Below are 26,910 nucleotides of genomic sequence, written 5' to 3' on the forward strand. Positions count from 1 at the left end.
AAGGTTACAGAGATAGGGAGGAGGGCGAGGCCATGGAGGGATTTGAACACAAGGATGAGAATTTTAAAATGGAGGTGTTGCCGAACTGGGAACCAATGTAGGTCAGCGAGCACAGGTGTATATGACTCTATTTTGTCTCATTTGTTTGCTGTACAGGCAAGCCTGAAGTGCTGGTTATTCTGGGTCTCACACGTTGAACACTTGCCAGATTTCCCCCCGCCTCTGATCTTGGGAATTGGGGAAGTTGGAGATCTTACGTTAGGTCCCTTTAATAAGATTTACTTCACCAAACATCCTGCCCTGCACCTCTATTCCATACTTTAAGGTAAGGCTGCGTCTCTGCCTGTTTTCGCACTCTCTTTCTGTCTCGTACACACATAATACCCAGAGCAAGACCAGCCATTGGAAACAGAGCAAAAGAGAATCATTGCAACACGATAAATTAACAACCTGAGCAGGAATCCTGGCCGCAAGTACAAAGGTATGTACAGAACATCTTTGATTTGCTCATGTAATATTTATATTAATTGTTCTCACTGTCTAGTGTGCCAGCAAAACCCTGAGCTGCCAGTGAGAGACTCTTTTCTTCATTCGATCTAAAAGCTGCCCACTTTATCGCAAGCTTTGGTAACTCCTTCTGGTGGCTGGATGGAGAGTGGATGGTAGGCGATCAGTGGTGTTTCATAAAGTAGACACTACTGACTGATGCCAGGCAACGTAACTCACTTGCACCTCGGGTACACACCATGTGTCTGTCCCCAATGTCCCCAGGGCCAATCATGTGCAGTACTGAGGGGCCCCTTTAACGGGCTGTGCGACCCATTCAAACGTTCGTGCATGTGCTTGTTTTTTTCAATTCAGTTCAAAAGCAGGACCCCACCCCCCCCGGAGCGCTGCGGGGCCACATGGCTGAGGGAGTGCTGCACTGTCGGAGGTGCCCTCTTTCGGACGAGACGTTAAACCGAGGCCCCGTCTGCTCTCTCAGATGGACGTAAAAGATCCCATGGCCACTATTTCGAAGAGGAGCAGGGAGAGTTCTCCCCGGTGTCCTGGTGAATATTTATCCCTCAACCACCATCACTGAAACAGGTTATCTGGTCATTATCACATTGCTGTTTGTGGGAGCTTGCTGTGCACAAATTGACTACACTTCAAAAAGTACTTAATTGGCTGTAAAGCGCTGTGAGATGTCCTGAGGTTGTGAAGGTTGCTATAGAAATGCAAGTCTTTCTTTCTTACTTGCTTTCTTTCTTTCTTTCTCTCTCTCTTTCTCTCTCTCTTTCATTCTCTCTTTCATTCTCTTTCACTCTCTCTTTCTTTCTTTCTCTCTTTCTTTCTTTCTCTCTTTCTTTCTCTCTTTCTTTCATTCTCTCTTTCTTTCTTTCTTTCTCCCTCTCTCTCTTTCTCTTTCTCTCTTTCTCTCTTTCTTTCTCTTTCTTTCTTTCTTTCTTTCTTTCTTTCTCTTTCTCTCTTTCTTTCTCTCTCTCTACCCAGTGTGGTGCCGAGCCGTACTGAGACCAGGTGTGTTCGCAGGGTCAAGCCCCAGTTGTTACTGAGCTAGCTGCTGGGTGCTACAATTTGCCTCAGTACCCCTAGGACAGGGAGCGGGGGTTAAAAAAGTTCAGCTCCCGATCACTATCCAGTAGAGGGGTCAATAACCAGGGGGCATAGTTTCAGGGTAAGGGGCAGGAAGTTTAGAGGGGATTTGAGGAAAAACTTTTTCACCCAGAGGGTGGTTGGAATCTGGAACTCACTGCCTGAAAGGGTGGTAGAGGCAGGAACCCTCACAACATTCAAGAAGCATTTAGATGAGCACTTGAAATGCCATAGCATACAAGGCTACGGACCAAGTGCTGGAAAATGGGATTAGAATAGACAGGGCTTGATGGCCGGCGCGGGCACGATGGGCCGAAGGGCCTCTTTCTGTGCTGTATAACTCTATGACTTTGCTGGAAACTGTGCATTTGGACATCAGGTGAGGACAGAAAAGGGATCGACCTTGACGCCCACATGGTCAAGTAGCTTGCTAACATCAGGAACTAGGGTCACACATGAAGTATGGCCACTTAGACCATCTCCCCGTAGGCTGGCTTACACCGGTGTAACTGGATCCCAGCAACTGTTGGGCAGTGCTTTCCTTCTTATCAGAGTGAGGTATTCAATACCGGGCAATGGCGGACTTTTGGCATCAACTGTAGGCCCCAAGAATGGGCTACGTGCAGTGTAAAGCTCCCTCTGCTCTACCCCAACAAGACCCCTGAAGGTCAACTTCAGAAGAGCACTCGCCACCGCACCAGCGTGATGACCCTATTCCCCACACCAGCCAACCTTACGGCTTCTCTGAGGAATGTTGATAAATGTAAGCCACTTTATGATGAAAGTTTAGAAGAGTAAGAGGTGACTTGATTGAAACATATAAGACCCTGAGGGGTCTGGACAGGGTGGATGTGGAGAGGATGTTTCCTCTTGTAGGAGAATCTAGAACTAGGGGTCACTGTTTAAAAAATAAGGGGTCGCCCATTTAAGAGAGAGATGAGGAGAAGTTTTTTCTCACAGAGGGTCGTGAGTCTTTGGAACTCTTTTCCTCAGAGGGCGGTGGAAGCGGAGTCTTTGAATATTTTAAGGCAGAGGTAGATAGATTCTTGGTGAGCAAGGGGGTGAAAGGTTATCGGGGGTAGGCGGGTGTGTGGAGTAATCAGATCAGCCATGATCTTATTGAATGGCGGAGCAGGCTCGAGGGGCCGACTCCTGCTCCTAATTTGTATGTTCGTATGAAATATGAACGGACTAACGCCTCTTGGAAACTGGGACTGGGTTGAGCAAACTCATCTTCACCTTCCAGGGAGAGGAGAGTTTCATCACATTAGTGTGGGCTGGATTCAAACCTAAGAGGGAAAAACCCAGTCCCCAAGGCCCTGGGAATTCAGCACAGTAGGAGCGAATGACAAGATAAACTTTCATTTATACAAGTTCTGACGGAGGGTCATCGACCTGAAACGTTAACTCTGTTTCTCTCTCTCCACAGATGCTGCCTGACCTGCTGAGTATTTCCAGCATTTTCTGTTTTTATTTTGCATTTCTACAGCGCCTTTCACGTCCTCAGGGCGTACCAAAGCGCTTTACAGCCAATGAAGTACTTTTTGAAGTGTAGTCACTGTTGTAATTTGCAGAAGCCAATTTGCGCACAGCAAGATCCCACACTCAGTAATGTAGGAAATTAGTTGAGAAAGTAACACTGTAAGTGAACAGTGAAGCATGGGCTCTCACCTGTGAAGAATGGCCAGGCGTGTCTGGTGTCTGTGGCCCTACTATCTAGAAGGACAAGGGCAGCAGGCACATAGGAACAGCACCAGCTCCAAGATCCCCTCCATCACACACCATCCTGACTTGGAAATATATCATCCATTCCTTCATCATCGCTGGATCAAAATCCTGGAATTCCCTCCCTAACAGCACTGTGGGAGCACCTTCACCACATGGACTGCAGCGGTTCAAGAAGGCGGCTCACCACCTTCTCAAGGGGCAATTAGGGATGGGCAATAAATGCTGGCCTTGCCAGCGACGCCCACATCCCATGAATGAATAACAAGAGAATTCAATGGAGAGGGAAAAAGGGGCGAACATTTTTGAAGAAAAAGAGAGGGTTGTCCTATGAGGAGAGATTGTGTAGAATGGGCCCTATACTCTCTGGAGTTTAGAAGAATGAGAGGTGATCACATAAGGTTTTGAGAGGGATTGACAGGGTAGATGCTGAGAGGCTGTTTCCCCCTGGCTGGAGAGTCTAGAACCAGGGGTCACAGTCTCAGGATAAGGGGTCAGCAATTTAGGACTGAGATGAGGAGGAATTTCTTCACTCAGAGGGTGGTGAATCTTTGGAATTCTCTGCCCCAGAGGGCTGTGGATGCTGAGTCGTTGAGTATATTCAAGGCTGAGATCAATAGATTTTTGGACTCTAGGGGAATCGAGGGATATGGAGATCGGGCAGGAAAGTGGAGTTGAGGTAGAAGACCAGCCATGATCTTATTGAATGGCGGAGCAGGCTCGAGGGGCCGTGTGGCCGACTCCTGCTCCTATTTCTTATGTTCTTACGATAAAAGAGCATTAGGGTGCTTAGAAAACAGCCGCAATTTGATTTGGCAGAACGTCAGTGCTGTAGGTGCTTTATTACTGATTCTGCGACTAGCTGATGTTGCCTAAAGCTCCATTAAGTGCGCAACGCTGTGTGTGTGTTTTTCTTTTCCAAATTACCACTAAGGATAGACAGGAGACATGACATTTAGAAATGGAGTTACAAAGGGAAAACAAAAACCCAGGGATGGTGGTGTTTGGTGGAGTGAAGCTCGCAGACAATGTAGTATACCACAGAGTTCTAATCTGAGCTCTTTCAGACGATGAATTTAGAATTCAATCCTCACCAGGGATTACTTTGAATCGTGCGCGCTTCCACTGCAGAAGCTCGCCCGCTCACTTCTCAGACGTTAAGCAGGAAGGGGCCACAGCCTTTGGCATGTTAGGTGGTTTGAACGCTTTTATGTTTTATTGCTGATTTCCAGAGGAATTTTGTTGACTTGGAGGCAGAACGATTTCTCCTCTCGCGCCTTTTTCCCCCCCCCAACTGTTGCGGATGCGTTGTCTTCTTAGAAGGTCGTGGGTTCAAATCCCACTCGAGCACAAGGCTGACACTCCCAGTCCAGTACTGAGGGAGCGCTGCACTGTCGGAGGTGTCGTCTTTCGGAGGCCCCCCGTCTGCTCTCTCAGGTGGACGTAAAAGATCCCGCGGTCACTATATCGAAGAAGAGCAAGGGGGGAGTTCTCCCCGGTGTCCTGGGCCAATATTTCTCCCTCAACCGACATCACTAAAATCAGATTATCTGGCCATTATCACATTGCTGTTTGTGGGAGCTTGCTGTGCGCAAATTGGCTGCCACGTTTCCTACATTACAACAGTGACTGTTATAAATCTCATCATCATAAAGAAACGACTCATGAAATAACACTGGATGGCCAGCTGGTGGCGCCGTCCAAGGAGTATAAATACTCGGGCGTGGGCCCAGCTTGCTCAGGGACATTTTGTAAGACAGGAACTAGTGAAGTACAACTAGACCTCCATGTTCTGAAACAAGTTGATTAAAGCCTTGCTTTATACTCGAACCAAGTGCGTAGTGAGTTTTATTACGTCAGTGAATACACTTCAAAAAGTACTTCATTGGCTATGAAGCACTTTGATAACTGATAAAGCACCTACAGTCCTGAGGTCATGAAAGGCACTATATAAATGCAAGTCTTTTCTTTCTTTCTTCCTTCCTATCCTTTCTTTTCTTTATTTTTTTTTTCTTTTCTTTCTCCATATTGGATTCCAGACTCCAAGACACTTTAGCCAGCCCTGGCTCAGTTGGTAGAAATTTCACCTCTGAGTCGGACAATTATAGATTTAAGCCCTACTTCAAGGTCTAGGCTGGTACTCCTGTGCAGTACTGAGCGAGTGCAGTGTTGTCAGGTTAAACCAGGATACGCCCTCCCTCTCCCCACATTCAGTAGTTTGTTGGACTTACGTTGGTTGCCACGTTTTGCCCACATACATAGAATCATAGAAGAGTGCAGCACAGAAGGAGGCCATTCGGCACCCCTGAGACCCTGTTCCCCCTTGTTCCTGTGATCCAACCGAGGCCATTAATGGCCCCATGAACCCTATTTGAAGAAAAGGGGCGGGTTTTCATGGTGTCCCAGGCCACAGCCACCCTCGGGCAACAAGAACCTGGAAAGACCTTGATGTAAGAAAACTACTAGGCCCTTGGTCTAAGCGTTAAACAAAGCTTTAATCCACTGTTTTACAACATGGAGGTCTAGTTGTGTCCTTCACTAGTTCCTGTTAAGAATGTCCTGCGCAAGCTGGGCCCGTGCCCGAGTATTTATACTCTCCCTGGACAGCGCCACCCGTAGGCCGCTCAGTATTATTTCATAAGTCTTTCATGAATGACCGATTCATGTCAGACCCCACATTAACTGATCATTCACGCGTGTGGGATCATGCTGTGTTCAAAAATGGCTGCCAAGCTGACCAACAATACAATTGTGGGTCGTACTTCACAGTAATCCACTGGGAAGACCTTTGGGATCTTTCTGAGCGGTGTGATGAGAAAGAAAATTGCATTTTCGCGTCCTCGGGATGCCCCAATGAATTAATAGTTACTGTATTGCTAATAATATAAGAGGTTGCTCTTTGAAAGAGCCGGCGCAGACTCAATGGGCCAAATGGCCTCCTTCTGTGCTGCACTGTTCTATGATTCTATATATGTGGACAAACATGGCAACCAACGTAAGTCCAACAAACTACTGAATGTGGGGAGAGGGAGGGCGTATCCTGGTTTAAGGTCTACATAAGAACATAAGAAACAAGAGCAGGAGTAGGCCAATCAGCCCCTCGAGTCTGCTCCGCCATTCAATAAGATCATGGCTGATCCAATCTTGTCCTCAACACCACTTTCCCGCTCTCTCCCCACACCCCTTGACTCCCTTGTAGTTCAAACGTCTGTCAATCTCCGCCTTGAATATATTCAATGACTCCGCCTGCACAGCTCTCTGGGGTAGAGAATTCCAAAGATTCACGACCCTCTGAGAGAAGAAATTCCTCCTCATCTCCGTCTTAAATGGGCGACCCCTTATCCTGAAACTATGCCCCCTAGTTCTAGACACCCCCACTAGGGGAAACATCCTCTCAGCATCCACCCTATCAATGCCCCTCAGAATCTTATATGTTTCAATGAGATCACCTCTCATTCTTCTAAACTCCAATGAGTAAAGGCCCAACCTGCTCAACCTTTCCTCATACGTCAACCCCTTCATCCCAGGAATCAGCCTCGTGAACCTTCTCTGCACTGCCTCCAATGCAAGTATATCCTTCCTTAAATATGGAGACCAAAACTGTACGCAGTACTTCAGGTGCGGTCTCACCAGCGCCCTGTACAGTTGCATCAAAACTTCCCTACTTTTATACTCCATACCCCTTGCGGTAAAGGCCAACATTCCATTTGCCTTCCCAATTACTTGCTGTACCTGCGTGCTAACTTTTTGTGTTTCATGTACTGGGACCCCCAGATCCCTTTGTACCCAGCATTTTGTAGTCTCGTTCCATTTAAATAATAATTTGCTTTTTCATTCTGGATTGAGGGTCAAAGCACAGGAGCTACTGCCCTATAGCACTTGTAAATTATATAACTCCCAGAAAACAGCTAAGTTTCTTAAAAAGCTATAGCGTTTTTGTCACACTTTAAAGCAAAGGCAAAGACTTCAGGGGCTTGTAGATAAAAGCCTAATGGTTTTAGTCCCTAAATATTGTAAATAATAGACCAGTTTGATATTAAATAATAAATGCACTCTCTATTACCACAGTGCCTCAGGATTAACCCCCCGAGCCATCTCTTTGCTTTCTGTGTTCCAGCCTTTGACCTGGAGTACGGGGGTAACAGGGGGAGAGGCCAAGCATGGCAGTCAAACCGCACAGCTTCCTGATGAAAAAACACAGCCAGACTGATCTCGTGAGCAGGCTGAAGAGCAGGAAAATCCTCGGAGTCGGCGGGAAAGATGACGAGGGGGAGATCCATCGATCAAAGGTAATGCTGCCTTCTGAGGGGTAAAGCGACTTTGGACGTGCTGCTCAATTGGCCTTAGGAAAGAACACAGGAGCAGGAGGAGGCCATTCAGCCCCTCGAGCCTGTTCCGCCATTCAATGAGATCATGGCTGATCTGCGACCTAACTCCATATACCCACCTTTGCCCCATATCCCTTAATACCTTTGGTTAACAAAAATCTATCAATCTCCAATTTAAAATTAACAATTGATCCAGCATCAATTGCCGTTTGCGGAAGAGAGTTCCAAACTTCTACCACCCTTTGTGTGTAGAAGTGTTTCCTAATTTCACTCCTGAAAGGCCTGGCTCTAATTTTTAGACTCTGCCCCCTAGTCCTAGACTCCTTAACCAGCGGAAATAGTTTCTCTCTATCTACCCTATCTGTTCCCCTTAATATCCTGAAAATTTCGATCAGATCACCCCTTAATCTTCTAAATTCCAGGGAATACAACCCTAATTTGTGAAATCTCTCCTCGTAACTTAACCCTTGAAGTCCGGGTATCATTCTGGTAAACCTACGCTGCACTCCCTCCAAGGCCAATATATCCTTCCTAAGGTGTGGGGCCCAGAACTGCTCACAGTGCTCCAGGTGTGGTCCAACCAGGGCTTTGTACAGCTGCAGCATAACTTCCACCCCCTTGTACTCTAGTCCTCAAATGATTTAATAAAATCATAGATTCCATACCATAATTCATATGAATAGCAGTGATTGCCAACATCCTTCTAACTTGCACCCTCTGCGACTCGGGTTCGACCCCAGCCCAGACTGATGGGATCTCTCTCTCTCTCTCTCTCTCTGTAAGGGTCCCGTGTGAAATGAGATCGTGTGAAATGAGATTGGGCATTCTCGGTCCAGTTCCTGGTGGGCATGAGCCCGCAGCACTGGTCTGCCTCTACTCTCAGAAAGGCCCCAACACCACTGGCGTGGGAAATGGAGAAATATCGCAACAGTGTGCTCGGGGGCACTTTTCTGGAGTCAGGAAAAGGAGGAGGCCACTCGGCCCCTCGAACCTGTTCCGCCATTCAGTGAGATCGTGGCTGATCTATATCCTAACTCCATACATCCGCCTTGGCTCCATATCCCTTAATACCCTTCGATAGCAAAAATCTATCAATCTCAGATTTAAAATGATTAATTGAGCCCCAGCATCTACTGCTTTTTGAGGGAGAGAGTTCCACACTTCTACCACCCTTTGCGTGAAGTGTTTCCTAACTTCCCTCCTGGACGGCCTGACTCTGATTTTAAGGTGATGTCCCCTTGTCCTAGACTCCCCCCAAACAGTAGAAAAAACTTTCTCTCTATCTTAGGAAGGATGTTTGCAATCACTGCTATTCATATTAATGTTTTTTTTAATTCATTGATGGGATGTGGGCGTCGCTGGCTAGGCCTGCATTTAGTGCCCATCCCTAATTGCCCTTGAGAAGATGGTGGTGAGCCGCCTTCTTGAACCGCTGCAGTCCATATGGTGTAGGTAGACCCACAATGCTGTTAGGAAGGGAGTTCCAGGATTTTGGCTCAGCGACAGTGAAGGAACGGCGATACAGGCCCAAGTCAGGATGGTGTGTGGCTTGGAGGGGAACTTGGAGGTGGTGGTGTTCCCATGCGTCTGCTGCCCTTGTCCTTCTAGGTGGTAGAGGTCGCGGGTTTGGAAGGTGCTGTTGAAGGAGCTTTGGCGAGTTGCTGCAGTGCATCTTGTAGATGGTACACACTGCAGCCACAGTGCGCCGGTGGTGGAGGGAGTGAATGTTGAAGGTGGTGGATGGAGTGCCAATCAAGCGGGCTACTTTATCCTGAATGGTGTCGAGCTTCTTGAGTGTTGTTGGAGCTGCACTCATCCAGGCAAGTGGAGAGTATTCCATCACACTCCTGACTTGTGCCTTGTAGATGGTGGAAAGGCTTTGGGGAGTCAGGAGGTGAGACACTCGCCGCAGAATTCCCAGCCTCTGGCCTGCTCTTGTAGCCACAGTACTTATATGGCTGGTCCAGTTCAGTTTCTGATCAATGGTAACCCCCAGGATGTTGATAGTGGGGGATTCAGCGATGGTAATGCCATTGAATGTCAAGGAGAGATGGTTAGAGTCTTGCTTGTTGGAGATGGTCATTGCCTGGCACTTGTGTGGTGTGAATGTTACTTGCCACTTGTCAGCCCAAGTCTGAATGTTGTCCAGGTCTTGCTGCATATGGACACGGACTGGTATGGAATCTATGATTTTATTAAATCATTCGAGGAAGGATGTTCTTGCCATGGAGGGAGTGCAGCGAAGGTTCACCAGACTGATACCTGGGATGGCAGGAATGATGTATGAGGAGAGATTGGGCCGATTAGGCTTATATTCGCTAGAGTTTAGAAGAATGAGAGGGGATCTCATTGAAACTTATAAAATTCTAACAGGACTAGACAGACTAGATGCAGGAAGGATGTTCCCGATGGCGGGGGAGTCCAGAACCAGGGGTCACAATCTAAGGGTAAGGGGTAAGCCATTTAGGACTGAGATGAGGAGGAATTTCTTCACCCAGAGAGTGGTGAACCTGTGGAATTCTCTACCACAGAAGGCAGTGGAGGCCAATTCATTAAATATATTCAAGAAGGAGTTAGATATATTTCTTAATGCTAAAGGGATCAAGGGATTTGGGGAGAAAGCAGGGACAGGGTACTGAATTTGGATGATCAGCCATGATCTCAATAAATGGTGGAACAGGCTCGAGGGGCCGAATGGCCTACTCCTGCTCCTATCTTCTATGTTTCTATTTATCCTATCAATTCCTTTCAAAATCCTAATAACCTCAATCAAATCACCCCTTAACCTTCTATATTCCAGGGAACACAAGCCCAGTTTATGTAATTTCTCCTCATAATCTAACCCTTGGAGCCCTGGTAACATTCTGGTGAATCTGCGCTGCACTCCTTCCGAGGCCAATATATCCTTTCTAAGGTGTGGTGCCCAGAACTGTACACAGCACTCCTGATGTGGTCTAACCAGAGCTTGGTATAACTGTAGCAAAACTTCATCCCTTTTAAATTCTAACCCTCTAATTATAAAGACTAACATTCCATTAGCCTTTTTGATTATTTTTGTACCTGACTAGTCCTACTACAGAAAACTCTTTTTTATCCAGCACTGACGGGACCGGCGTGGTGCTGGTTTATCAAAAAGTCCGGATTACAGAGAGTTATAGTTAAAAGGTGCGAGAGCGCTGTACATGTATCGATTTGTATGTGGGTTCAATGACGAGACATTTATGAAAGAGAATGACTTTTTATCTAAAGTATGTTCAACTCAGTTAACAGCATTACAGGAGACACCATCTTAGAGATCCATCTGAAACGAAAGTAAAACCAAACTGCTTGTCTCTCACATGCCCTCTGCTGGTCAGGCATAAGTAATCAATCAGGCAAACATGCTGGTAAGACATCATAATCAAACAGGCAAATACCATCACTATTTGCTGATATCATTACATCTCCCTTTCTTAAAACAAAAGTATTTTACTTTTAACTAACAACATGTTTTCTTTGTATTAATCTGCATTTTAACTGTAACACTTAATGAACTTACATTATCATTATCATTATCAAGGTTTTTTTACCTTGCTTTGTGTGTTCAAATGAAATATGTAAATACACTAGAACTTGAAGAAAGAATAAGATAACATTACTTCCTTCTATAACAATAGTCCTTAAATTTGCTCAATGAGTCTCTCAGGAGGCTTCACGTGTCTTGAGGATTTTCTGATTGATTGTCCTTGAATCTGAGTTGTTGCCTCCGATGATGATTTCTCAGCTGTGTGATTAGGTTGTTCAACAGTATCAGTCTTTTGACCTGCTGTGTGATCAGGTTGTTCAACAGTATCAGTCTTTTGACCTGCTGTGGCTGGTCCCCTGAGAAGATCTCGACGATTTCTTCGCAGAACAGCACCCTCAGCTGTCTGAATGGTGTATGATCTTGGTTGAACTTCACTCAGGACAGTTCCCTTCTGAGTCCATATGTTTGTTTTGTCTTTGAACCTTACTTGGTCACCAGTGTGGAGTTCAGGTAGGTTTTGTGTTCCCCTGTCATAGTAGTACTTTTGCTTTTCTTTCTGTTGTTCTTTGAACTTCCTCACTTTCTCCCCCTCTTTTGTTTTCAGGAGGTTCTCCGGGATGGGTAGGTTTGACCTTAGCCGGCGTCCCATAAGGAGTTGGGCTGGTGACATACCACACTCGAGCGGCGTTGTGCGGTATACAAGCATGCTTTGGTAGAAGTCAGTTCCACTGTCTTTTGCCTTGTACATCAGTCTTTTCACTGTCTGGACCGATTTTTCCACTAGTCCATTGGACTGTGGAAAGTGAGGACTTGACGTTGTGTGGACAAAGTCCCACTCTTTGGCAAAGTGTCGGAAACTTGCATTGTAAAACTGGGGTCCGTTGTCTGTGAAGACCTCGCTTGCCACGCCATGTCTGGAGAATATGGCTTTCATACATGTTATCACAGCATCTGCAGCGGTGGTGTACAGTCTACAAACCTCTGGATACAGGGAGTAATAGTCTGTGACTACAAGATAGTCCTTCCCTTGACATACAAATAGGTCAGCGCCTACCTTCTGGTAAGGTCTGTCTGGCGCTGGGTGTGGCTTTAGTGGTTCTACCGGATTGCTTGCTCGATATTTCAGGCATATTGTGCAGTTTCACACCTCATTTGTCACATCTTGGTTGATTCGTGGCCAGTACATCACCTCTCGTGCTCTTTTCTTACACTTTTCGATTCCCAGATGTCCTCCATGGATCCTTTTTAGCATCTCTCTTCTCAGACTGTTTGGGATAACTATTTTACTTCCTTTGTAGATGATGTCTTCGACCACTGATAGTTCCGCCCTGCAGTTCCAGTACTCTGCCATGTCAGGTGAGCAGTCTTGCTTCATGTTGGGCCATCCATCCAAGATGCTTTTCCTCAGTCGTCTCATTGTTTCATCTTTGTTTGTCTCAGTCTTTATGAGCTCCATTTTTGCATCTGCTATGGGCAGTGCACTTGTGATCATGTCCACGTAGGCGTTCACTTTTTCATCCATTTTGGTGTTTGCAGGCTCACTTGGGTCAACGGCTCTGGACAACGTGTCTGCTGTATACATCAGCTTACCCGGTGTGTACGCAACATTCAATGTATAGCGTTGCAGCCTGATCATCATTCTTTGTATTCTAAGCGGACAGCTATTTAGTGGCTTTTGGAACAATGCAATCAAGGGCTTATGGTCAGTCTCTACACTGATTGCTTGTCCTGCCACAAACTGGTGAAATCTTTCACAGGCGTATGTGATGCTGAGCAGCTCCTTTTCTATTTGAGCATATCGCGTCTCCGCGTCTGTCATTGAGCGCGATGCATATGCAATAGGTTGCCAGTAGTCATATTTTTGCAGAAGAACGGCACCGAGCCCACTCTGTGATGCATCTGATGATATCTTGATGGGTCTCGCTGGGTCATAAAACCTCAGAACTGGTTCCTCTGTGAGCAGTTTCTTTAGATCGCTCCATGACTTCTCATGCTCATGATTCCATTCCCATTCTATGTTCTTTTCAGTTAGTCTTCTCAGTGGCGCCATCTTTTCTGAGAGGTTGGATATGAATTTCCCCATGTAGTTGATCATTCCATTAAACCTCTGCACGTCCTTTTTGCATTGTGGCTTTGGCATATTCTCAATGGCGGACACCTTTCTGGGATCTGGTCTGATGCCCTCACTGCTAAGGATATCTCCCACGAATGTCAGTTCTGTCACCCCGAGCTGGCATTTCTCTCTATTCAGCTTCAGGTTTGTTTTCCTTGTTGCTTCCAGCACTTTTTTCAGTCTCTCGTCATGCTCAGTTCTCGTGGTTCCCCATACTATGATGTCATCCATTGATGTATCAACTCCCTCCAGATGCTCATAGATCATATGGATAGTTTTGTGATACACTTCAGGAGCTGAGGCAATGCCAAATGGTAACCTTAGGAATCTGTATCTGCCAAATGGACTGTTGAACGTGCACAGTCTTGAACTTGCTTCGTCCAATTTCATCTGCCAAAATCCTGATGATGCATCTAACTTGCTGAAATACTTTGCATTTGCAAACTGTGACATGATTTCCTCACGTGTAGGAAGCTTGAAGTGCTCTCTCTTTATTGCTCTGTTTAGATCTCTTGGATCCAGGCAAATTCTGAGCTTTCCATTCTTTTTGTCCACAACGACGAGGGAACTCACCCACTCAGTTGGCTCATCTATCTTCTGAATCATGTTCAGGCTTTCCATCCTGTCCAACTCTGCCTTCAGTTGCTTTTGAAGAGCAAACGGAACTTTTCTGCATGGATGTATGCCCGTTGGCATACTTTTATCTACTCTGATCGTGTGTTCTCCTGGAATGCAGCCTAGACCCTTAAATAGATCGTTGTACTCTTTCATGAGTTCATCATAGACTGTCTCTCCTTCGCTTTCCACAACGAGGACTCTCTTTACCAGGTTCAGTCTCTCACAGGCTTTTAAACCTAGTATGGCTTGCACATCCTTTGGCACCACGATTAATGCTAGCGTGTGCTCTCTGTCCTTGTGTGTCACTTTGACAATGCATCTTCCTTTCACTGGTATATCAGTACCTGAGTATCCTGTCACTTTCACTTTTATTCCATGTATCTTTGGTCTGGGTCTAATTTTCTTAAAATCGGTCTCTGATATCACATTAACTTGTGCTCCAGTATCCAATTTAAATGGAATATGTATGTCATTCACTTTTAGTGTCAACATCCAGTCTCTTTTTTCTTTTTCGTTTTCTGACACAACATCCACATAGTACTCCTCTATCTCGCTTTCATTTACTGCATGGACCTTGCTTTGTTGCACTTGGTTCTTACAGCAACGGGCATAATGGTTGTTTTTGTTGCAACTATTGCATGTTTTACCATATGCTGGACACTTTTTTGGTGGATGCTGTGTACCGCATCAACTACATGACTTTCGATTGTCCCTTTCATTTTTGTTCACTGGCCACGCCTCTTTTTTCACATTGGCGCTCTTTTTGTTAAACGGTTTGTGTCCGTTCTTACTCACTGCATCCACGTTGCAGCTACTGTCACTGAACAGCTCCTTTGCCTGCGACTTCACAGTCTCTGTAGCCCTACACAGTGCTATGGCTTTTCCCAGGTCTAGATCTTGCTCTCTTAGCAGTCTTTTCCTTAGACCATTATCTGGAATACCACACACCAGTCTGTCTTTTATCAGCAAGTCTGTCAGTCCCCCAAATTCACATGTTTTGCTTCGGTTTCTCAGTTCAGTCACATACTGATCAATAGTCTCTCCCGTTTTCTGTACACATGTGAAAAATCTATGCCTCTCAAACGTCACGTTACGTTTAGGTATGCAGTAGGCCTCAAACTGTTCCATTATTTTATCTAGCTTCATTTTGTCTCCATCAGCAGCAAATGTGAAGTTATTATACACCTCCAGCGCTTCATCACCCACGACATGTAAGAACACTGACGCTTTCATTTTATCACTTTTCTCGTCAGCTCCTATTGCCACTAAATACAATTCCAAACGTTGTTTGAACCTTCTCCTATTTTCAGCCACATTACCTGTCAACTGAAGCTTCGCCGGTGGGTGTAAACCTTCCATTTTTTCACTTCGTTAGCTATTCTCCAATGGTAAGTAACGATGTTCTCTTTTGGCTTGCTAATATGTGGAGAGCTGATTTAACTTCAGATTTTTCCTCTTCATCTCTTTCAATCACTTCTGACACCATGTATCAATTTGTATGTGGGTTCAATGACGAGACATTTATGAAAGAGAATGACTTTTTATCTAAAGTATGTTCAACTCAGTTAACAGCATTACAGGAGACACCATCTTAGAGATCCATCTAAAATGAAAGTAAAACCAAACTGCTTGTCTCTCACATGCCCTCTGCTGGTCAGGCATAAGTAATCAATCAGGCAAACATGCTGGTAAGGCATCATAATCAAACAGGCAAATACCATCACTATTTGCTGATATCATTACAGTACACAGCAACAAATCCAGGCTTCCCTGTTGCTTAGCAACAGGTGCAAGAAGCCCAGCCACAGACCAAGCATCCCTGTTGCTTAGCAACAAGTGCAGGAACCCCCGATTACACAGCCAAGAATCAAGAAACGGCCACTAATATGAAGAAAAACTTAACTGAACCTACTCCTGAATTTTGCCGGTTAACCAAGGTTTCTGGTTGTTTGGGTGCCGGTAAATCGAGAGTTTCCTGTACATTTTCGTGATCTGTGTGCATGGACCCCTAAATCTCTTCAGAACTCCACTGTTCCTAGCTTTTCACCATTTAAATAATACTTGGATCAATCCTTATTTTGTTCCAAAATGGATGACCTCACACTTACCTGCGTTGAAATCCATCTGCCACAGTTTTGGTCACTCACCTAATCTATCAATGTCTCTTTGTAATTTTATGCTCCAGTCTACACTTCTTACTGTACCACCAATCTTAATGTCCGGGCTGAGCCGCATAGTTGGGAAGTATAGGGGGCACTTCACTCTGCATCTAACCATACTGTACCTTCCCCGAGATCGATTCATGTTGATAATCGGTCCCCAAAGAGAAAAATTATCATTGAAACATAACATTCTTACAGGGCTTGACAGGGTAGATGCAGGGAGGATGTTTTTCCCTGGCTGGGGAGGCTAGAACCAGGGGTCATATTCTCCGAATAAGGGTTCGGCCATTTAGAACTGAGATGAGGAGAAATTTCTTCACTCAGAGGGTGGTGAGTCTTTGGAATTCTCTACCCCAGAGGGCTGTGGAGGCTCAGTCATTGAGTATATTCAAGGCAGAGGTCGATAGATTTTTGAATATTAAGGATGATCAAGGGATATGGGAATCGGGTGGGAAAGTGGGGTTGAGGTCGAAGATCAGCCATGATCTCATTGAATGGCGGAGCAGGCTCGAGGGGCCGAATGGCCGACTCCTGCTCCTATTTCTTATGTTCTTATACATTCTTGGAAAAACACAAAAGGTTGAACAGCATCTGGGAGAGTAATGACCTTTTATCACAACTGGCTAAACAGGACCATCTGGCCAAGGGTTGCACCGCTAAAATTAACCATCGTTCTTTTCAAACGTACCTGGCATGGATTCAACAGCATGTCCTGTCTTTTTTGCTTGTACATGTTTGGAGGGAGGGTTTCTGCAAGTGCGTGGGTGTGTTTGGGAATGTGTGCATGTGTGTTTGTGTTCGGGCGCTCCTGTGTGAGTTTGTAAGTGTGTGCCTGTGTGTTTGTGTGAGTGCGAGCTCCAACACGGCAAGAGAGCCCCAGGTGGGCAGAGGAAACGCTTCAAGGACACCCTCAAAGCCTCCTTGAAAAAGTGCAACATCCCCCACCGACACCTGAGAATCCCTGGCCCAAGACCGCACAAAGTGGAGGAGAAGCATCCTGGAAGGCGCCGAACACCTCGAGTCTCTTCGCCGGGAGCAAGCGGAAGCCAAGCGCAAACAGCGCAAGGAGCGCACGTCAACCCAAGCACCCCACCCACCCGCCCCTTCAACCACCGTCTGCCCCACCTGTGACAGAGACTGTCGGTCCCGCATTGGACTCATCAGTCACCTGAGAACTCATTTTTAGTGTGGAAGCAAGTCATCCTCGGTTCCGAGGGACTGCCTAAGAAGAAGAAGATGTTTGTGAGTGCATTTGTGAATGTGTGTGAGAGCGTGTGTTTGTATTTGTGTGCAAGTGTGTTTTCATGTCTGTTTGTGAGTGTGTGTGTGAGAGCGCATGAGTGTCAATGTGTATTTGAGTGTGTTTTGTGCAAATGATTTGATCAGGCCGTCAACCAATGTTCCCATTTATTTTGTTTTTGGGTGCGCGGCCCATTCAAAATACCACGTGTAAGCATGACCTTTCAAATTGGAAAGCCGGCGAGCTGGCTGCGTGGGAGGTCCCGAGAGCTGCATGGCCGGGAACATTGCCGTCAACATCTCTCACAGGATTAGATTTTTTAATTAATTCTCGGGATGTGGGTGTCGCTGGCAAGGCCGACATTTATTGTTCATCCCTACTTGGCCTGGGAAGTGATGTTGGGCCTTCTCATAAGAACATAAGAAATAGGAGCAGGAATAGGCCACTCGGCCCCTCGAGCCTGCTCCGCCACTTAATAAGATCATGGCTGATCTTGGGCGCAAAGCCACTTCCCTGCCCGCTCCCCATAACCCTTCCCTCCCATATCTTGTAAAAATCTGTCTATCTCCACCTTAAATGTATTTAATGACCCAGCCTCCACGGCTCTCTGGGGCAGAGAATTCCACAGATTTACGACCCTCTGAGAGAAGAAATTCCTCCTCATCTCAGTTCTAAAAGGGCGACCCTTTATTCTGAAACTATGCCCCCGACTTCTAGATTTCCCCACGAGGGGAAACACCCTCTCTACATCTACCCTGTCGAGCCCCCTCAGTATCTTATATGTTTCAATAAGATCACCTCTCATTCTTCTAAACTCCAATGAGTATAGGCCCAACCTGCTCAACCTTTCTTCATAAGTCAACCCCCTCATCTCTGGAATTAACCGTGTGAATCGTCTCTGAACTGCCTCCAATGCAAGTATATCCTTCCTTAAATAAGGAGACCAAATCTGTACACAGTACTCAAGGTGTGGTCTCACCAATACCCTGTACAGTTGTAGCAGGACTTCCCTGCTTTTATACTCCAACCCCCTTGCAATAAAGGCCAACATTCCATTTGCCTTTTTGATTACTTGCTGCACCTGCATGCTAACTTTTTGTGTTTCATGCACAAGGACCCCCAGGTCCCTCTGAACTGTAGCATTTTGTAACCTCTCTCCATTTAAATTGAACCACTGCAAGTGTAGTGGTTTGATACAACTGAGGTGGCTTACTAAGGCCACTCCTGCGAGTCAGTTAAGAGTCAGCCACGTCGTGTAGGTACTGCAACTGAAATAATATTTTTCATTTTCTCCCCCAGATCAGTCAGATGTTGGGGAACGAATTCAAGTTTGCTCTTCATGAGCCATTTGGCCTCAGGTAATGAAGGAAAATTTACCTAAACCCCAACTTAACTTCTACGACAAAAAAATGACTTCTTTCCAATACCTCCAGCAGTGCAGCACGAGAGTGTCAGCCTGGATCTTGTGCTCTGGAGTGGATGCTTGAACCCACAACCTTCTGACTCCGAGGCAAGAGTGCTGATGTAAAAAGACTACTGGGCACTTGGTTTGAGTATAAAACAAGGCTTTAATCAACTGTTTCACAACCATGAGATTCTAGTTACATCACTAGTTCCTGGTTACAGAAACATCCTGAGCAAGCTGGGCCCACGCCCGAGTATTTATGCTCCTTGGACGGCGCCACCAGCTGGCCGCCCAGTGTTACTTCATGAGCCATGATAAGATTCATGACAAGTGCTACCCACTGAGCCAAGCTGACACCTAGGAGTGAGAGCTCAGACTTGTCCCTAGCATCTTTGTCTTCTATTTATTGTTTGAAGCAGAACGAACCACCTCTGAACAGAGAAGTGTGCCCTTATATTATGTGGCGGGAACGGGGTTAGCACTGAGCCAAGTCTGACACCCTTGTTTTGTTTATAGGCAATAGTATATGTAGAGGCAGACTGCCTCCCAGACATTTCCAGAAACCTACAGCACAGGAGGAGGCCGTTCGGCCCATCATTCCCGTGTCTGTGTATTTGTCTCACATTCTCCACAAGCAAAGACAAGAGCAATTTTTTTAGAGCGCAGCTAACAGAAATCCAGTTTAAATTCACAATACTTGGCCTCGCTAAAAATTCACACGAAAAAATATAATATGGAATTTTTATAGTACGAAGCAAGTACACAGTGAACGATCCTTACCCTGCTGAATAAACAGAAGCTCCATACAATTACACAGTGAGTGATCCTTACCCTGCTGAATAAACAAAATCTCCACAGTTACACAGTGAGTGATCCTTACCCTGCTGAATAAACAAAATCTCCACACAGTTACACAGTGAGCGATCCTTACCCTGCTGAATAAACAGAAGCTCCACACAGTTACACAGTGAGTGATCCTTACCCTGCTGAATAAATGGAAGCTCCATAATTACACAGTGAACGATCCTTACCCTGCTGAATAAACAAAAGCTCCACACAGTTACTCAGTGAGTGATCCTTACCCTGCTGAATAAATAAAAGCTTCATACAGTTACACAGTGAGCAATCCTTACCCTGCTGAATAAACAGAAGCTGCATAGTTACACAGCGCGTGATCCTTACCCTGCTGAATAAATAAAAGCTTCATACAGTTACACAGTGAACGATCCTTACCCTGCTGAATAAACAGAAGCTCCATACAGTTACACAGTGAGCAATACTTACCCTGCTGAATAAACAAAAGCTCCACACAGTTACACAGTGAGTGATCCTTACCCTGCTGAATAAATAAAAGCTTCATACAGTTACACAGTGAGTGATCCTTACCCTGCTGAATAAATAAAAGCTCCACACAGTTACACAGTGAGCGATCCATACCCTGCTGAATAAACAGAAGCTCCATACAGTTACACAGCGAGTGATCCTTACCCTGCTGAATAAACAGAAGCTCCATACAGTTACACAGCGAGTGATCCTTACCCTGCTGAATAAACAGAAGCTCCATACAGTTACACAGTGAGCGATCCTTACCTTGCTGAATTGAAAGAAACCTAGTGCAAGTAGAGTGAGCAACCTAACCACTTTCACATTGCCTCTTCTTTCAGGTACTGGCAGCTCATCTCTGCAGTCACATTCTCCATTGCTGGAATTCTGGTCAGTTCAAGTTCTTCGACACAAACCTTTTGTATATTACCGGTGATTGCAAATGGGTTTCTTGGGCCAAGTGTTTTATATCATTCAAGTAAATGTCCAATAGCACCATAGAGCATAACCAACAATATCAGGAAAGGGGACCCAATCAAAGAGTTGGAATAAACGGCTCTTTTTCCGAGTGGCAGGCAGTGACTAGTGGGGTGCCGCAGGGATCGGTGCTAGGACACCAGCTGTTCACAATATATATTAATGATCTAGACGAGGGGACTAGATGTAATATCTCCAAGTTTGCAGATGAAACAAAGCTGGGTGGGCGTGTGTGCTGTGAGGAGGATGCAGAGAAACTCCAGTATGATTTGGACAGGTTGGGTGATTGGGCAGATGCATGGCAGATGCAGTACAATGTGGATAAATGCGAGGTTATCCACTTTGGTGGCAAAAACAGGAAGGCAGATTATTATCTGAACAGCAATAGATTGGGAAAAGGGGAAGTGCAACAAGACCTGGGTGTCCTTGTGCACCAGTCGCTGAAGGCAAGCATGCAGGTGCAGCAGGCGGTTAAGAAGGCAAATGGTATGTTGGCCTTCATAGCGAGAGGATTCGAGTACAGGAGCAAGGATGTCTTGCTGCAGTTGTACACGGCCTTCGTGAGACCACACCTTGACATGTCTGAAGCACTGGTGTGGAAGGTGGCATCGTCGGAGCAGGTATGGCGGAGACAGAGAAACTGGGAGAATGGAATAGAGTCCTTACAGGAAGCGGGGTGGGAGGAAGTGTAGTCCAGGTAGCTGTGGGAGTCAGTGGGCTTGTAGTGAATGTTGGTCAATAACCTATCCCCAGAGATGGAGACGGAGAAGTCGAGGAAGGGAAGGGAAGAGTCGGAGATGGACCATGTGAAGGTGAGGGAAGGGTGGAAATTGGAGGCAAAGTGAATTAAATTGTCTAGTTCAGGGCGAGAGCAGGAAACGGCACCGATACAGTCATCAATGTACCGGAAAAAGAGGTGAGGGAGGGGACCCGAGTAGGACTGGAACAAAGAGTGTTCCACATATCCCACAAAAAGGCAGGCATAGCTAGGACCCATGCGGGTACCCATAGCAACACCTTTAATTTGGAGGAAATGAGTGGAGTCAAAGGAGAAGTTGTTCAATGTGAGAACAAGTTCAGCCAGGTGGTGGAGGGTGGTGGTGGATGGGGACTGGTTGGGCCTCTGTTCAAGGAAGAAGCGGAGCGCCCTCAGGCCATCCTGGTGGGGGATGGCGGTGTAGAGGGATTGTACGTCCATGGTGAAAAGAGCTGTGGGGGGAGGGGGAACAAATCTTTATTAGGGAAAAGATGGGGAAGGGTAGGGAGATACTTTGAAAACAAAAGGGTTGCTTTCCCTGGACAGCCTGAGATTTAATGTATAATTTTCTTCCTACTTTAGGCCCTGGCGTTTCCCAGAATGCTGCATGGTTGGCTGTTCCAGGAAGAGTCCGGCTTGTCCTGCAAAGCGTCCCTCAGACTCTATGGCGGTGCATTACTCAGTAGGTCGTGAGCCACAGATTAAAATGTTGAATTAAGAAACGCCTCTCATCCTCGCGCAAGTTCCCCGCACCTGTTGATTAGTGCGGGCCGTGACTCCTGATGTCGTAAACTTCCCGACTGCGCTACTCCAGGCCGGATTACGGGTCCAATCTCGCAGAGCTATGTCCTGCGCCGCGATTTTAAAACGCCCCCCTTCCCTATCTCTGTAACCTCCTCCAGCCACCCCCCCACCCCCGCAACCCCCTCCGAGATCTCAGCGTTCCGCCAAGCTCTGGCCTCCTGTGCAACCCCCCACTCTCTTCATCCCACAATTGGCGGTCGGGCCTTCAGCCGTCTTGGCCCCAAGCACTGGAATTAAGTCCCTAAACCTCTTCCACTCTCTCTCTCCGCCTTTAAGACGATGCATAAAACCGACCTCTTTGACCAGGCATTTGGTCACCTGTCCTAATGTCTCCTTCTTTGGCTCAGTGTCAATTTGTTTTGCCTGATTACACTCCCGTGAAGTGACTTGAGACGTTTTACTACGTTAAAGGTGCTGTATAAATGCAAGTTGTTGTTGTAGTGCATGTACAGGACACATAAAGGTCTAGTGCTGCATGGCTCATGTGTATAGTTTCAGCTTTGCTCCTGTGCAGGTAAAGTACATGTAGACTAACAGGGAACAATTCACACACGATGAAAGTCATGCCTATCTCAGTGTCGGCTCCTGTATAAATCTATAAATATATATTTACGTTCTCTATGTTTCCAATGGGTGCGCTCCCAAAATACAACTTTTCTCTTTTTGACTAAAGGTATTTCTTTGATCTTATGGAACGCCTTTTACACGTCTGAGAAGGCGATTATTCGATGGACACTCTTGTCGGAGACCTGCTATTTCACCGTGGAGTTTCTAGGTGCGTACGTCCGAGTGCTCACACATTGAAACATAGAAGATAGGAGCAGGAGTAGGCCATTTGGCCCCTCGAGCCTGCTCCACCATTTAATGAGATCATGGCTGATCATCCAAATTCAGTACCCTGTCCCTGCTTTCTCCCCATATCCCTTGATCCCTTTAGCCTTAAGAAACATATCTAACTCGTTCTTGAATATATTTAATAAATTGGCCACCACTGCCTTCTATGGTAGAGAATTCCACAGGTTCACCACTCTCTGGGTGAAGAAATTCCTCCTCATCTCAGTCCTAAATGGCCTACCCCTTATCTTTAGACTGTGACCTACTGGTTCTGGACTCCCCCGCCATCGCGATCATCCTTCCTGCATCTAGTCTGTCTAGTCCTGTTAGAATGTTATAAGTTTCAATGAGATCCCCTCTCATTCTTCTAAACTCTAGCGAATATAAGCCTAATCGACTCAATCTCTCTTCATACGTCATTCCTGCCAGCCCAGGTATCAGTCTGGTGAATCTTCGCTGCACTCCCTCCATGGCAAGAACATCCTTCCTCAGATAAGGCGACCAAAACTGCACACAATATTGAAGGTGTGGTCTCACAAAGGCCCTGTACAACTGCAGCAAGACATCCTTGCTCCTGTACTCGAATCCTCTCGCTATGAAGGCCAACATACCATTTGCCTTCTTAACCGCCTGCTGCACCTGCATGCTTACCTTCAGCGACTGGTGCACAAGGACACCCAGGTCTCGTTGCACGTCCCCTTTTCCCAATCTATTGCCGTTCAGATAATAATCTGCCTTCCTGTTTTTGCCACCAAAGTGGATAACCTCGCATTTATCCACATTATACTGCATCTGCCATGCATCTGCCCAATCACCCAACCTGTCCAAATCATACTGGAGTTTCTCGGCATCCTCCTCACTGCACACTCACCCACCCAGCTTTATGTCGTCTGCAAACTTGGAGATATTACATCTAGTTCCCTCATCTAGATCATTAATATATATTCTAGATCATTAATATTATAGCGTTGAGTCCTAGGGTTCCGCCTACGGCAAGCGCGGTTTCTCTAGTAAACAGGAAAAGCCGCATCTGCCACAGACCAAGATTCTCAACACAAGTTTCTCCGGTCAGTGTTGACCTGAGCAAATCTAGGCTGACGCTCCCAGTGCAGTGCTGAGGGAGCGCTGCACTGTCGGAGGTGTCGTCTTTCGGATGAGACTTTAAAACCGAGGCCCCGTCTGCTCTCTCAGGTGGACGTGACACTATTTCGAAGAAGAGCAGGGGGAGTTCTCCCCGGTGTCCTGGGGCCAATATTTATCCCTCAACAAACATCACTAAAACAGATTATCCGGTCATTATCACATTGCTGTTTGTGGGAGCTTGCTGTGCGCAAATTGGCTGCTGCGTTTCCCACATTACAGCAGTGACTACGCTTCAAAAAGTACTTCATTGGCTGTAAAGCGCTTTGGGACGTCCTGAGGTTGTGAAAGGCGCTGTCGAAATGCAAAGCAGGGCTTCGGTTTAAGGTCTCATCCGAAAGACAGCACCTCTGACAGTGCAGCACTCCCTCAGCACCGCACTGGTGTGTCAGCCTGGATTTTGTGCTCGAGTTTCTAGAGTGGGGCTTGAACCCACAACCTTCTGACATCCGAGGCAAGACTGCTGCCCACTGAGCCACGGCTGAGACCTAAAAAGAGTTAAGACAAGAAAGACTTGCATTTATACAGCGCCTTTCACAACCCCCGACGTCCCAAAGTGCTTTACAGCCAATGAAGTGCTTTTTAGAGTCATAGATAGAGTCATACAGCACAGAAAGAGGCCCTTCGGCCCATCGCGTCCGTGCTGGTCATCAAGCCCTGTCTATTCTAATCCCATTTTCCAGCATTTGGTCCGTAGCCTTGAAGTGTAGTCGCTGTTGTAATGTGGGAAACGCAGCAGCCAATTTGCGCACAGCAAGCTCCTACAAACAGCAATGACCGGATAATCTGTTTTTTCAGTGATGTTGACTGAGGAACAAATATTGGCCCAGGACACGGGGGAGAACTCCCCCTGCTCTTCTTCAAAATAGTGCCTTGGAATCTATTTATGTCCACCTGAGAAAGCAGACGGGGCCTCGGTTTATCATCTCATCCGAAATGCGGCACCTCCGACAGTGCAGCACTCCCTCAGCAGTGCACTGGGAGTGTCGGCCTAGTTTTTTGTGCTCAATGTTCCTGGAGTGGGACTTGAACCCACAACCTTCTGACTCAAGTGGGCGAGTGTGCTACCCACTGAGCCACAGCTGACACAGCGCTAATGAAAGAAGTGTTCATGAAACGAGAGACAATATTCTTGGGGGATGCTTTAGCAATGGTGGCCGATTTAATTCCACTTGTTACAGATCTGTGATGGACATGTGTGTGAAGTTCAGGGAATCCTTTAACTCTTGGCTCTCTCTGTTGCCTTACAGTGATGCTGGCTGCAGCTATAGATCAAGGCCCGTTCACCCAGGATGCGGCAGTCTTGCTCTCGGGTTACGCATTATTTGGGGTCCTTTCACTTTTCTATTACATACAAGTTGGACGGAAACCCAAGAAAATCTAACGCGGCAGAAGGCAGTCTGATTTTATAACAAGCATCAACCAACAACCATGAGAGACTCTTACCCAGTCTGCGAGCCTAAACAATTGATGAATTAAAGAGTCCCAACCATCCCAGCCCCCATCCTCTGCCATCCACAGTCAGCAGTGCCCGTTAAGATGGGGGATGTTTGTGCTGGAGATTGGGGTGCTTTCCAATATCAGGACACTCAGCACTCCATTTAGATATGGAATAAAGTTCAATCCCAACCTCAATGGAGAAGCCCTACTTTGGATCGCCTTGTTAGAAGTATTCCAGGAGGTTGGACCTCTGACCACGTGATGTCTGCTCACGTGACGCCTGCAAATATAACTGCATTTACCTTATAAGGGTTGGGTCCCCCCTCCCCTGTACTCGAGTATTTTTGCTCGTGGTTTCGTGCCAGCAGCTATTGTGCGAGAAGTTCCAAGAACCAGGAAGCCACCCGTGAGCAGGGGAAGAGGGGAAACCGAGGGCGGGGAAGAGGGGAAACCGAGGGAGGGAGGAACTTTGATTCCATCAGTAACCAATAGTAACTCACTTAAATTGCACTGATATCTCACTGAAATTGCATGGATAACACTGAAATTGCACCAATAATTCACTGAAATTACACGGATAACTCACTGAAATTGCACCGATAGCTCACTGAAATCGCACCGATATCTGACTGAAATCGCACCGATAACTCACTGAAATTGCAGCAACTTCTTTGGTTATCTTGAAAAGTTGTACTCAAAAATAACTAAAATCACACAGACTTGGAGGCCGAGCCACAGCTCAAGGTATCTCACAACACGGAGAACTCCCGATCACTGCGGGAGGGGGCTCGGCTGAAGCTTGCACTTTGCCCCAGCAGGGATACGGGGTGGCGGTGATTCACTGCAGCCCAAACAGATTACATTTAACATGGAATTTAACTGGCCCCCAGAATCCGGAGATCGGGCAGTCTCTCAGCGAGAAGGTCGGGTGAATAAAAACATAAAGGACGAGAATGTGCTTTTCAGTTTAAGTTTCAAATGATAGTTCGATTAAAAAATTGCCATTTCAAAATCCGTGCTGTGACGCAAGGTGACATCAGATATTCTGTCACTTTCTGTCTGGGTGTCTATTCTGTACAAGTGTCTAATTCAATAAAGATTAACATGTAAGAAATTAACTTTTCAAGCATTTGAATTTAATCTGACCAACACCTATAGTAACCATCAACTATAGTGACCATCGGCCTATAGTGACCATCACCTGTAGTGACCATCAACTATAGCGTCCATCTGCCTATAGTGACCATCCACCTATAGTGACAATCACCTGTAGTGACCATCCGCCTCTGGTGACCATCACCTATAGTGACCATCACCTAGAGTGACCATCCACCTAGTGACCATCCCCTATAGAGACCATCCACCTATAGTGACCATCGGCCTATAGTGACCATTTGCCTATAGTGACCATCAACTATAGCATCCATCTGCCTATAGAGACCA

General features: G+C 46.3%; 1 protein-coding gene across 1 annotated transcript; it reads left to right on the top strand.

Annotated features, from left to right (window-relative positions):
* On the top strand, positions 1 to 26,575 carry LOC147099506 (tumor protein p53-inducible protein 11-like). Its single transcript, XM_085969704.1, has 7 exons — positions 1 to 481; positions 7,439 to 7,610; positions 18,587 to 18,645; positions 20,357 to 20,405; positions 21,832 to 21,931; positions 22,727 to 22,828; positions 25,278 to 26,575. Exons 2-7 carry the CDS (start codon positions 7,482 to 7,484, stop codon positions 25,409 to 25,411), a joined length of 573 nt encoding a protein of 190 aa, XP_085825830.1. The 5' UTR covers positions 1 to 481; positions 7,439 to 7,481; the 3' UTR covers positions 25,412 to 26,575.
* The last annotated feature ends 335 nt before the right edge of the window (positions 26,576 to 26,910 follow it).

Source organism: Somniosus microcephalus, chromosome 28 (assembly GCF_052327205.1).
Source record: "Somniosus microcephalus isolate GS21.2 chromosome 28, FLI_Smic_1.0, whole genome shotgun sequence".
Lineage (NCBI taxonomy): Eukaryota > Metazoa > Chordata > Chondrichthyes > Squaliformes > Somniosidae > Somniosus > Somniosus microcephalus.

Bases quoted from the DNA above. Each gene is read 5' to 3' on its own strand.
- LOC147099506 (XM_085969704.1), top strand. From the start codon at position 7,482: ATGGCAGTCAAACCGCACAGCTTCCTGATGAAAAAACACAGCCAGACT. The intron at 7,611-18,586 runs GTAATGCTGCCT...TTTCTCCCCCAG, and splicing joins GGGAGATCCATCGATCAAAG to ATCAGTCAGATGTTGGGGAA. The intron at 20,406-21,831 runs GTCAGTTCAAGT...TTCCTACTTTAG, and splicing joins TCTCCATTGCTGGAATTCTG to GCCCTGGCGTTTCCCAGAAT.